The following is a 13115-nucleotide window of genomic DNA, read 5'->3' as shown; positions in this document are numbered from 1 at the left end:
TTATATATATATATATATATACAAGAGAGATATATATATATATACAAGATATATATATATATACAAGAGATATATATATATACAAGAGATGTAACTTCGAAGAAACATTGAGCGGCTGCTTTAAATAAATGGACTCTGTACTGTTTAGAGCTCATATAAATAACATATCATAATAATAACATATAAATAACAGATTAGATTGCTTATCGTACTCTTGCTTTAAAATTTATGCACTAGGTTCTCCTCTTGGACCCGCTATGACAGCCGTTGTGACTGGACTGGGACATTGGATCCGTCAGCCAACTGGTTGTGGAGAACAGACAATGATTCGACTGGCTCCTAATGTTTACGTCCTAAAATACCTTCTAGCGACAAATTCAGGAAATGAACAAATCGAAGCCACTGCTCTGTCCAATATTAATTCAGGTTTGTTTGGAAAACGTTGGAATACTCTCATTTTGCTATATGTCTTTACCGTAAAATCAATTTCACATTGCCCAATAAAAGAACATGTTTACAACTACTGAAACAAATGCCCTGTACAATGATATATTGTCAATTCCAGTCGCCTTGCCTTGGGAAAGTGACCGATACATCATAATGACGGTGTTAGGTCTAATGCAGAAAGTAAAGCCTCAGTATGTGTTTGCCAAATTTAAACTTTGACCTTTCCAGCCTACTGCACTAAAAGTTCATTAAAAATGACACCGTTCTATGCAATTTGCATATTAATATTCCTTATTTTTATTGAGTTATTTGTCCGTAAAAATTTGATCTGAATAAAATTCGTAGATTCCGTATGGAGTCCGTAGATTCTACAAACTTGAATCAAAATTTACACACCCTGCCCAACAGATCATGCGCCAAACAAATCTCTCTGTTATGTTTACGACCGTTAGGCCTAGGCTTACTTTTACTTTCGTAGCTAGCCTGTCTTAGGTCCCCGCTTTTGTATCTCTCTCTCGGTCTTTCCGATGTAGCTTGCGAAACTGTGTCATAACCTTCCATAGCAATGAATGATCATGTGTTTTCAGACGTTTCCTCTGTGGAATTGTAAAAATGGATGATAGTATATAGGACTGCGTTCAAATCTTGATCGGGCCGCATGTGTAGACTATTTTTTTTTTACATTTGTGTAATGAACATGCTGACATGGGCGGTAGCAGTGAGTTTAAGGTAAATCGTTCATAAGGGCAATAGAAAATATAAATTTCTTGCTTTCGATTGCGACAGCTTGTTCCCATTTAACCCACCTGGTCAGAGTGCATTTAGAATAAGAAACATGGAATCTACTCCGGAAGTTTGTTTTTCGAAATTCATCAGCAAACACGTATATTTTATACAAGTTTGAAGTTTGTGAAGAGGGTTAACTTTTCCTGTTGTCATTATTTTGTTCCCCAGAGTTTAAAGGAACCAGAAAACATGATCTTATCCCAAAAAATATATATAGAAATAAATATATATATATATATATAAATATGTAAATATAAAATAAACCAGAATGTAAAAATGCATTTTGGTTTCGATGATGTAACATGAGCAGTTTTCTTCATGAATCTGATGTAATGTATAGTGAGGGTGTACATGTTTACAAGGGTTACACGATTTGACCTCTGATTACCCCAATGACCTCCACCAAAAACAATAGGCTTCTTTAACTCAATATGGTACTTCTACACACTAAATTAGAGGTCGGAGTATTGAAATATCGTGATTACAAGGTTTTCACAATTTGACCCCTGGTGACCCCAAATGACATTTGACCTCCACCACAAACAATAGGCTTCTTGTACTTAATGTGGTACTTTTATACATCAAATATGAAATTTGTCTGACCTTCCCTTCTTGAGATATCATGTTTACAAGCTGGGCGTCACAAACGCACACACACTTACACACACATACGCCATCATGAATGCATCTATGTTACGAATATCCTCGAAACCAAAAAAACGATTGGTAATATTTTGGGGGGGGGGGGTAGAACTGGATTGGAACCAGTGACCTGAAGGTTTTTGGTCATTCTGTTACTATATAGTCATTCCGTTGTAGTATTATGTTTAATAGTACAACTCTCTATCCTTACGAGTAGCATCAAATGTTTACTTGTTATGTTTTGTGTTCATTCGGTTAAGAGTGACATTCTCTACACATAACTGTGTGCACTCCTATCGATAATGATTGTTATAACGTATACTTTCCTTGGCTTTTCCTGTAGGTTTAGTTCGAGAAACAACCTATCGTCACGCAGATGGGTCGTTTTCAGCGTTTCTCAATAGAGCGGGTAGCACGTGGTGCGTATAATATTGCGTTACTCTTTCAGGAACTGACCTCTAATTGCCAAGGAAATTAGATTTATATCCTTTGTTGTCGAGATTTTCGTTGATGACTCGTGATTTTACGCAAATTTAGTCATATCGATTACGTAATGTAAATTAAGTAATGTCTATCCAGACGCTCCTTTACAAATATGTCTGGTGTCTGATATTGTTTATTGAAGTGGTTAACACTTTAGAAAAGAAAAGAAAAGAAAAAAACAATTAGCCCAACATTTCTAAACTTTTTAATCTATAGGCTACCATTGGATCCATTGATAATGTAGTTGCAAAGTATTCTGTTCTGATTTCATTAAGTTATTAACCGAGTACCAACTTCAAAATGTAAGAGTGACTTCATTGTTCCAAGTGATAAGCTGTTTGTTTTCAATCTGTCTCTATTTCCTTTGAATAATCTCTCTCAAACACAGACACACACACATAAAAGACATCAATTCAAAAGGCACGTTATTCTTTTGTATACTTCGTTTTGAAATTTGTATACCAGCTGACCAACCATGGTACCCCAATGCTGTAATCACGAAGGCCCCAATTATACACTGATATAGAGATCATTTACTTTGTCGCGACTTGTTTTATACAGGTTGACCGCTTTCGTGGCTAAGGTATTTTGTCAAGCCTCAGAACTAACTGCAGTTGATGCCATGGTTCCATGTAGTGCCATTAGCTGGATTGTGAACAATAGACAAAATGCTGATGGTGATTTCTATGAAGGACTAGCAGTTATTCACAAAGAAATGACGGTTAGTATATAACGAATGGTTCATCATACAACCATTTTAGATGTTTATTTCATCATATTAATCATTAAGATAAAAACTGCATAAAAATGAAAATAGTTACATTCTGAGAAGAGGTTTACATGAAATCTAAATTACATTTTCACAGTGGAAAAATTGCGGCGTTTGCCCAAACAGATATTGATGTCATTATTGATATGTGAGACCCATATTGCGTTAAATTGATTTCAAGTATTTGTAGCCGTGAAACATAATTGGAGTAGAGAATAAAGTTTCTTTGTTGAGCGTTTAAAATCTGAGCCACCTATGGACTATGAACATTCTCTGTTTGTTGTCGATTTTTTCAGGGCGGTATTGAGGGTAACACTGCTATGACTGCCTTCACTTTAATCGCTATGGCTGAATGTAGGTCTACATGTTATCAGGTGGTGAGTACATCATTTTATATGATCTTAAACAAAACAAGAATTGACTATGCTTTATGAACTGCAATAGACATTACTAATGTTAACTGTTTTCTTCTGATTGATGATTTGGTTTACGTTGGTATTCTCAGGGTGTACTAAACATCAATAAACTGGGATCATACTCTATGATCCTTCAAGCAATATCAAATGCCAGATACTCTTACCGTGTAGCTAGTAACGGTCGTCAAATTCAGAGCTGAAATAGATGATGGACTCGACGTGTCAGTGTAGTTTTATTTATTCAGGAAACTTCCACCTCTGTGGATAATCGGATAGTGCTTTCCTCTCTACTGTTACGGCAAAAACAGAAAAAAGCCTGCAAATACTTTACGTATCCAGGAAGACAATAAATGGAATGGAATGTATCGATCAAATATAATTCCCATTCAATCACCATCTTTCATCAATCTGTACAATTCTAATTGCAGGGGTTAAAACTAACACTTAACTTAAGCTTAGCTACAGGATACGTTCAATTTATATCATTAAATGTACCTTACTATATTTCTAAGGACCAACGTAAGGGTTGGTCTGTAGATCTTCTGGTAGCGCCTTGCGAAGAATTTGAGATCCTTGCGAGACGATCGTTTCGACGAATGCTAACTTCTGTTCAAACCGATGCTGGCGAACCACAACCAGCGTATTCAACTAGTCGTTGAATAATAATATATATGAATAGGCGTAGTATCTATTTACTGACAGCAAATGTAAAATATTAGTCTCTGTATGCCTTCAGTGCACTAATGTACGGTAAAACGCAAAAGTTATAGGCGGCAAAGCTTCAGACTTTGCCAAACTTAAGTACGTATACGAAAATGACCGAAAACGCATGTGGTTAACTATTTTAAAATTGTTGTAGTTTTCGGTAGTTTATGGTGACATTCATCAATGTATTATGTAACGGCGTCACTATACAAATGCCGTAACGCTATAGTACCATAAAAAATAAGGAAATCTTAACAAGTTAAAACATAGTTTACTTGTTTGTTTTTCATATATATTTTAGAACCCAGCTGCTAAGAACAACGCCATTTCTTACTTGGAGGATCAACTTGATGGACTTCAACGACCATATGTAATTGCTGTGGTGACCTATGCCTTAGCTCTAATGAATAGTGACAGGCGTGCAGATGCCAATATTAAGCTAAGATCTCACTCCGTCCACGATCCAGGTAAGATAGCAATTATAAGAAAAGGAAAAAGAATTTGTGAGCAGCAGAGAACATTATAATTATGTGGAATACTGGCTAATTCATGTTGTTGTAAATATGTGAATTCAAAATTTCGTTATCATGCTCACACCTTTTCATTTAAAGGTTGGAATGTGCTTTGCTCAATGTAGCCGGTAAACCCTGAGAAACAATGAAAGCATCTTAACAATTGTACGCCGTAAGGCTCAGACCGGTAATTTTTAAGAAAGTGTATAGATGACTTTGAACCGTATTACGTGAATATGTGAAGTTATCACTGTAGAATCGCGGGGATGGTAAGAAAGTAGTGACACAAGAGGACTCAAGCAAAGACTGGAACCGTTTTCAAGTTTACAAACTGTATCGATAGTAAGTTGAACTTGTCCGAATACTGACTTGTAACTAATGATATTAAGTGAAATAATTATATGAAACAAAGGTATAACGAACTCACACATTACTTGCTCACGGGAGACTCTTTATACTTATCCCAGGTTTACTCCAAAGTCAAAGAAGATTCAAACTATCAGAATAAAAAAACACACGCACACGCACAACCACACGCACAAATGGTAACAGTAACATGTCCATCACTTGTTTAGGTTAAGAGTTCAAAAGAAGTTCTCTCCGTTTCCGGAAGTTAGCGTCGATGATCTCTTAGTCCCATCACACTATTATACTTGTACAGTCTTATTCCAGATTATATGAATATGAGTTTTTAGATTGTATAGAAGAAGTCATGAGCTTCCTCGAAATAATAAAAGTATTAAGCTGGGAAGGCGTTGCCCTCACTTCAGACGACTTAATCGAACATTTAATGTAATATAAAAAATATATATAGTGCTCCATGAAAGAATGGATTGAATAATGACAATAAGATATAAATGAATACGGTATCCAACAATGGTTCCTTCGTAGATTTAATTATGAAATGTTATGATATTAAAAGTATTATGGTGTTCAACAGCGGTTCCTTCGTTGTACGAATCCGGGAGCTAAAAAGTCGTAATGGAATTTAAAACTCCTTTCGTAAAAGATTAATACTGATGTAGCTCTCCCCCTTTCCAGACCCCCCTATGTCACTCTCTCTCTACCTCTCCCCAACAATTCTCCCTCCTCATATACCTCTTCCGCTCTCTCCTCTTCTAACAACTCTCTCTTTCTCTCGCCGACACTCTAAACTCTCTCAATTTGTTTGACACCCTCCCCTGTTTCTCCCCTTCTTGCTTCCTATCCTATGGGTCTCATATTCCCCATCACCTATCCCATAATTTCGTGTCGTACACACCCTGTAGGATCATACGTCACCAGCACCACCAACCATATACCCAAATAAGGATAGAAACGTACCCTCGCGAAAACACGAAATAATATTATGATACTATAAGGGGAGGAGTCTACTTACATCATTAATTACGAAACAACATCAATACTCCCCCCCCCCCCCCCACTTCCCGGAATATCAGTGAACTTCAATATCGTGATTTTGCAGTAAGACGAACACTAACCTGATATTTTCTATCTGTGTTATAAGAAAAACTTAAACCCACACGTCTATCGCAACCCATTGGAGAACTCTTATTCAAAATAGGTGGACGTTGAGAAAACAAGTATTTGCTTGAGTTTAATTAATCAAGCTACAAGAATTAGTATTAAAAACTTAAAAGAAACGCGTTAAAAAGTGAGAAATAAGAAAAATGGAGACAGAATTACATAAGAAGAAAATAAAACAATTGTAACCAGTAAACACCCTGGTATTACTTGCATTTTTCCAAGACGTCTTCCACGGCATTTTAAATACCCAGAACAATTTTCCTTTCGACCTATCTTTTTATAAGTTACGAATTCTCGTGCCTGGGGTGCAGGCAACCAGCAACAAGATGGGCGACCATTCTGGATTCAACGCCGTCCTTCAGCTCTTTCCGTCGAGACGACCGGGTACGCTCTCTTGGCACAGATCAAACTTCGTGAACTCACATATGCTGCAGAAATTGCAAATTGGTTATCGACGCAACAAAATTATGGTGGAGGATTTGTTTCTACACAAGTAAGATGATCGATTCAAGAGTTCCCATGTTTTAACTGGAAACCTCCTAATTATTCCGTTTTTTTCATCACTTTCACTGAGTTTATCACATCTACTTGAAATGTTCCTAACGTGGCCTTTTCTTTTCCTGCAAAAAGTCACAGCTGGTTAGCAATTTGTCTCGATACGGTTCATACCACCACAGAGCTCATTCTTATAGGCAACATATAAAGGTTAAACTAAGAGGAATGGCTTGACTAAATGTTTGGGTTGTGTTGAAAACATGCAGACATTTACACGGAAGAGGCGTAGCAAGCTATACATTTTCAGTGTTTTATCGAAATTGTGACTTGTTACGACAAACTTTCGACTACTTGTGAAAATAGTGAGAAAATAGTGAGAAAATAGACGTTTTGTGAAGTAAACAAAACGAGTCTTGTCGGTCCCAAACTAATGTCTGTCCATTTGCTGTTGATAATACTAAACATGTACATTGAGCGTTCCATAATGCCAGGATTTAATGATCAAATTCATCTGCTTATTTTCCAGGACACGGTCATCGCCCTGCAATCTCTTTCGGAGTTTTCAGCCCTCACCGTAGGAGGTGACTTGAATCTTCACTGCAACATATCAAGTGCGAATGGCTTCAAGACAATATTTCGGTTGGAAAATGAAGACACCTTACTTCAGAAGACAGTAGAGGTATATATGTTATTAGTGTTTTATATTGGTATTAATATATATAAATTATAATAAGAATAAATTAATTATATATTATAATCATATTTACGGAATTCGTACATCTAACACACACACACACACTACAGAGCACGATACGCCAAGGTAGAAACCACCCAACCATATATATATATATATATATATATATATATATATATATATATATATATATATATATATATATATATATATATATATATATATATATATTATATCGTGGAAATCAGGTGACTTATCAAGGATATACAGTTCAGATCAATGATAATTGTAATAACTGATTGTCTTGATTTATTTTTAGGTACCGAAAGAGAACATTAGAGACCGACTTGTGGTGGAAACGCAAGGAGAGGGAACTGGAACATTAAATGTACGGCAAGAATTTCATTTTTAACTTGTAATTTATTATAACGAACAGCCTAAACATAAATCGACATTGTAAACAAATAGACAGATCTATCAGATTTAACCAAACCAAAAAGTTATGTGTAAAGTCCATATCACGTCATTTTGAACACCAGAGCATGCTGTGGCGTGAAAATACACTGTGTAAACATCACATCTGGAGGTTAACGTTAGCAAATATATTTTTGGAAAGTATTTTAGCACGTTAAATTAGATTGGTCCGAGTGGAGGTTATACATCATCGTATGATACAAGTAATCTATTCTAATAAACTGCACACTTGATGGTAATTTTAAGATAAAACTAATATTTTGCATATTTTTAATACTAATATTTTGACGGCGTCGCATCAAATATAATGTATACGTACCGTCATATTAAAAATGCATGTTGCAGCTATATCATTTGTTTCCACTTATTTGGACCATGTTCTATCATCTACTATCGAATTGAAATGGAGCTACATAAATCACAGTTGGTGATACTTGGTTGAAAGAAAACTTGCTATAACTTCGTCAATCATATAAAGACGATATGACGTTTAGGCTCTCAGGTTCTGTATGTATAGGTGTGCTGCGTATTACGTAACATGTTTATGTTTTTCGCTCTTGTTCAAACCTTGAGATCTCCAGACACGTCCTTAATTAACATAGGGCTCTGCCATATGAGCCCTTTCTAGTTTCCCGAAACTAATCACTTCCGCTGATCACAAGACGACATCTTTTCAAGCATATTTTCACAACCATCACATATGTTAAGGTATCATATGTTACAGCGCTTTCCAAAATCTTTGGAGATCTGTAAATATAGTATTAATCACGCTCAAAATTATCTAGAGCTGTATCTATACGGCTCTGTTAGGAACGATATGACGGCGATGATGGAAAGCCTCATAGATAATCTATTTGAGCTTATGTCAACATTCCTTGTCCATCCAAACTACTGTCTTCCTTGGTGAATATGATATTATTGTGCGTGTTGGATTGATTATCAACAAATATATTCCACTATAGGTCGAAGTGAAATACAACGAAAATAGTAACGATAGAAGAGAACTGTGTCCATTTGATATGGTCATCTCTACCAGGAGAATTAAAACGGATCAAGACCCCGATGAAGAAATACGGTACCTTGTGGGCGACGAGCTTTCAATTAACATTGAAGTTTCGTAAGTCATTGAGATATACAAATTAATAAATAAATAAACAAACAAACAAATAATATATATATATATATAAATATATACATATATATATATATATATATATATATATAAATATATATATATATATATATATATATATATATATATATATATATATATATATAAATATATACATATATTTCCTTGTGAACTTGACGTCGTTACTCTCTTATAACATGCTAACGTGTTATACTGAAGAATAATCGAGTTGATTTCTGTGAAAGAAAAGCCTCCAAAATATATATTTAAAATGAGAAGTAAATGAAGATAACAACTTGACATGCAATGCTAGGTAAAAATTACTTTTGAATGGCACATAAAGAAATGATAAAATTGTACATGATGGTTGTGGAATAGAAAACTACGTATTCAGTAGTTTGGGAATATTTAATTCACAATGCAATTAGTACAATTTAATCCTGTTTCTCGAATGGTAAGAATTCAAAGCATTAGGTCTTTGTTGAGAGACAAATGATTTGTTCGGTTAAGGCTCATTTAGTTGATAAAATGAGCAGTTAGCCTATAATATCCAAACTATAGCACCAAATTTGACACATTGCAAATCTCTTTTGTTTATGTGTAGCGGTGTTAATTATAAACAAGTTACTTCCTCCAACTAAATCGTTCATACCTGCACGTTCTGATTTTTGTAGCTATTTGGGCGACACCAACACCAGCATGGGTATTATAGATTTTGGACTATTCACAGGTTTTACTCCAAATAAGACGAGCTGCGAAAAGGTAATGTTGATCATTTACTCGTTATGACAAAATCAACCAATGTCAATTTATTTTTGTAATATTTTCTTCGGAGGCATGAAGTTCAGTATGCGTCAGTATTATTGATATCATTGTTTGATTTATGACTGCATGAACGAGGTAGCTATGTTTTTACCAGCGTATATGTTTAAAACATCTCATTAATAGTGAGAGTATACCGTAGGCCATATTTAGACAAGCCTGTTTTAAGAACATCCTCAGCAGTTTCCTCAAACTACAGAAATATGAATAAATCACAAAACCTACAATTTTAAAACGTTTACCGTCTTTGAACTAGTTTCTTGAGCAGAGACTATTACTCATAATGGTTTACATTTCAATTTCTTTTTGCATGACAAGGGTTTAAAAATATCGACAACAAACCAGGGGCGTCGGAGCCGGTACGGCAGGTCCGGCGAACGCCGGACCAATATTCACGGCGCCAAAAAAAAAAAGTAGGACTAAGGGGAAAAAAATGGCAAAAAATAAAGAACCAAAATGAAACATACTTCAAAAATGTGTTTCAGAAGATTAATCGGGTACACAAACAGACAAGGGAGAACGCACAGAAGTCTTTTTTCAAGCTCGGGAAGGGCCATTTCCTGCAATCTGGGAGGCTTTTTTTCAAAATTTTCTCCATTACGCTACGCGCCAACTATGGTGGCGCGTAGCGTAGTTTGACCTACCAAACGTCCCCCCGATAACTATGATAGATGGCCACACTCTGATCTGCCGTACCAATTCCAAATAGCTTCCAACGCCCCTGCAAACACATGTTAAGATAACCTTTAGGCCTACGAATAGTACATATTAGCATGTGTTTGTTCGATGTGCGTTGTTATTGATCATTGCGAAAACAGTTTGAAGCTTGAGATAAATCACATTGTTTGTATGCAAAATTGTATTAGTTATTGAGTTAATCTGGTGAGGAGTGGAATATAAAGATGAATCAAGTTGCGAAGCGCACCCAGCTGATATAATACAGATAAGATATTATTTGGAGTTTCATTGAATATGGAACATGTATCAACGTTTATGGTGTTCCTATAGAGTGCCATTAGTTCTGAAATCGACGTAGAGGAATTATGTATCCTCCATATGAGACAGCGAGAAACTGACAAATGCCAAGTTTATTCGATACATGTCTAATTCTTTCACTAATGACAGTTTACATCCAGTCAAGAAAGTTACACATTGAGATGTGACAAGTGTTCTCCATAAGAGTGCGAGAAATAAACAAATGTAAATTTTATTTGACATATGTCAATTTCGCGTACATATGGCAGTTTCTTCCAATCTAAAGCGTAATGGCATGTGATAGAGTCCTCTTAAACAGTTGCCAGAAAATGTCAGGTGTCAATTTAATTTGACAGATGCCGATTTCGTCATATCATAAGCATAGAACTTGAATGAAACAACGAGAAAACGGAAACTGTCAGTTGTGCGCAACTCATCAGAAATCGATTTATCGTACATTTAACGATATTGTCGATCTAGGACATATGACTGCCTATAGTCATACCATAAACATTCCATCTTTTCCAATAAGTTATCAAACGAACTTCAACTCATTGACAAATTGCTGCAACTCATGGACAGCTACTCTGGAACGGCTCTAGTTTAAGTTATTGAGTGGCATGTCTATATTTGTTTTTGTTTTAAATCATGATTGCTATATTTGAAAATGTGATAATACTTTTATAAATCAAATCACATATCTGCACAAGTGGTTAATATTTTGCCAATTATTTCTTTCGTGTAATACATATACCAACTTGCAGGCTAACACTCGTAAATAATTTCTTTCGTGGTACTAATATTTGCCGATATCTCCGTAATAATTCATATTTGTAAGTTTTTGTGTATATATGGATACATGCTTTAACACGTGATCGCATTATCTGAGTTATATGTTAACTTCATCCATGCAACTTTTTAACCAATTACAGGTCGTAAAAGAGAACAGCTTTGTCGCAAGATATGAATTGTCAGACCGTTCAGTTATTTTCTATACCGATTACTTTCCCATACAACGCGAAGGCTCTATAAGCTTTGAATTTCAGGCTACGTGTGCATTCAACGTCACCAACATTCATCACGCAGCTGTTAGAGTGTATGACTATTACGATCCAGGTTAGTAACTAATAATTCCTATAAAGCGTGATGATTTTCCTGATTTTAAGTTAAACGTATCTGTAAATTGCTTCTGTTCCTCAGTATCTACACTAGACTACACATGGAATACAATGCCAATGTATTAAATCGTTATACATGTATACGGTTGCCACAACTTGCCAGGCATAAGGTTCGAGTTCACGTTTGCATATAACCTTACATGGTCTTTTAATCTTTCTATCCATGCACTTCCCAACTTCTCAATAGTCTAATCCAATAATACTGTAGTGAAGCCAAATTTTGTAGTTTGCACCCTATGCATATTTTTGTGTTGTTACGTAATAGGCTGTGTGTAGCGTTAGTTGTGCACATAGCTTTTGCACATGTGTTTGGCAGTTCTGTACACGCTGCGATGATGGCTAGCAGCGTCACTGCGGGGTTCGCCTCATAAACCCCTTAGTCCTTAATTTGATTGCCCTCGGGTCATAAATTGCCCAGAGATACCCATATCTGGACTGTCTGGTTGTCAGTGAGGAGATGTCCCCCTTCTAAGAGAAAGGATGCCTCGGGTTTCGGCTTCAGACGAGAAGCCACGTTTCAATACGAAAACCACAATCGAGAAATCCCATAAAATGCAAATATGTCGTCTTGAGTAATAACAGTAGTAGCTTTTCACGTTCAAATGATCAAATCCAATTCAGTAAATGTTTCCTTTATTTCCGACCGACTCTGCCAAATGCAAGAAGAACTATTTTTGTCCTTATATACATCATTGTGTTCATAAAATGTAACGAAAGGTCCTTCCATATTGGGCCGCGCAAGCGACCCGCATTTATATACGGAGATATGTAAGTTTATGTATAGCGTTCTGACGTATAGGGAAGTATATAGGCCTGCATTCTGTAAAATTGTAATGACGCACGTGTACAAACTCGGCTAGGTTAACCGTGTGTGTGAACATTGGTTTCCTTGCATATGTGAGTTATGTAGACATATACTCCACAAAACACAATTAATGTATTATTTTCTAGGCGGCGAATCATATCATATGCATATCGAATGCTATATTAATTCATATCATAACTCCACATCGTATATGATGCACAGGTGTAACTTTGCAATGTCCATTGCAGCTGTT

General features: G+C 35.8%; 1 protein-coding gene across 1 annotated transcript in view; it reads left to right on the top strand.

The window, feature by feature from the left end:
- The window catches only part of LOC139980244 (A.superbus venom factor 1-like), a 57699-nt gene that overhangs the window by 32133 nt on the left and 12451 nt on the right, over positions 1 to 13115 (top strand). The window contains exons 23-33 of the mRNA XM_071991782.1: positions 238 to 426; positions 2219 to 2294; positions 2920 to 3079; positions 3424 to 3504; positions 4550 to 4715; positions 6572 to 6780; positions 7309 to 7461; positions 7796 to 7864; positions 8913 to 9067; positions 9757 to 9844; positions 11812 to 11995. Of these exons, the coding sequence (XP_071847883.1) occupies positions 238 to 426; positions 2219 to 2294; positions 2920 to 3079; positions 3424 to 3504; positions 4550 to 4715; positions 6572 to 6780; positions 7309 to 7461; positions 7796 to 7864; positions 8913 to 9067; positions 9757 to 9844; positions 11812 to 11995 (1530 nt within the window). The remainder of the gene's footprint in view (positions 1 to 237; positions 427 to 2218; positions 2295 to 2919; positions 3080 to 3423; positions 3505 to 4549; positions 4716 to 6571; positions 6781 to 7308; positions 7462 to 7795; positions 7865 to 8912; positions 9068 to 9756; positions 9845 to 11811; positions 11996 to 13115) is intronic.

Source organism: Apostichopus japonicus, chromosome 14 (genome assembly GCF_037975245.1).
Source record: "Apostichopus japonicus isolate 1M-3 chromosome 14, ASM3797524v1, whole genome shotgun sequence".
In the NCBI taxonomy this organism is placed as follows: Eukaryota; Metazoa; Echinodermata; class Holothuroidea; order Aspidochirotida; family Stichopodidae; genus Apostichopus; species Apostichopus japonicus.
Note: the sequence above shows the minus strand (reverse complement) of the source record. Positions and strands in the feature narration are given on the sequence as shown.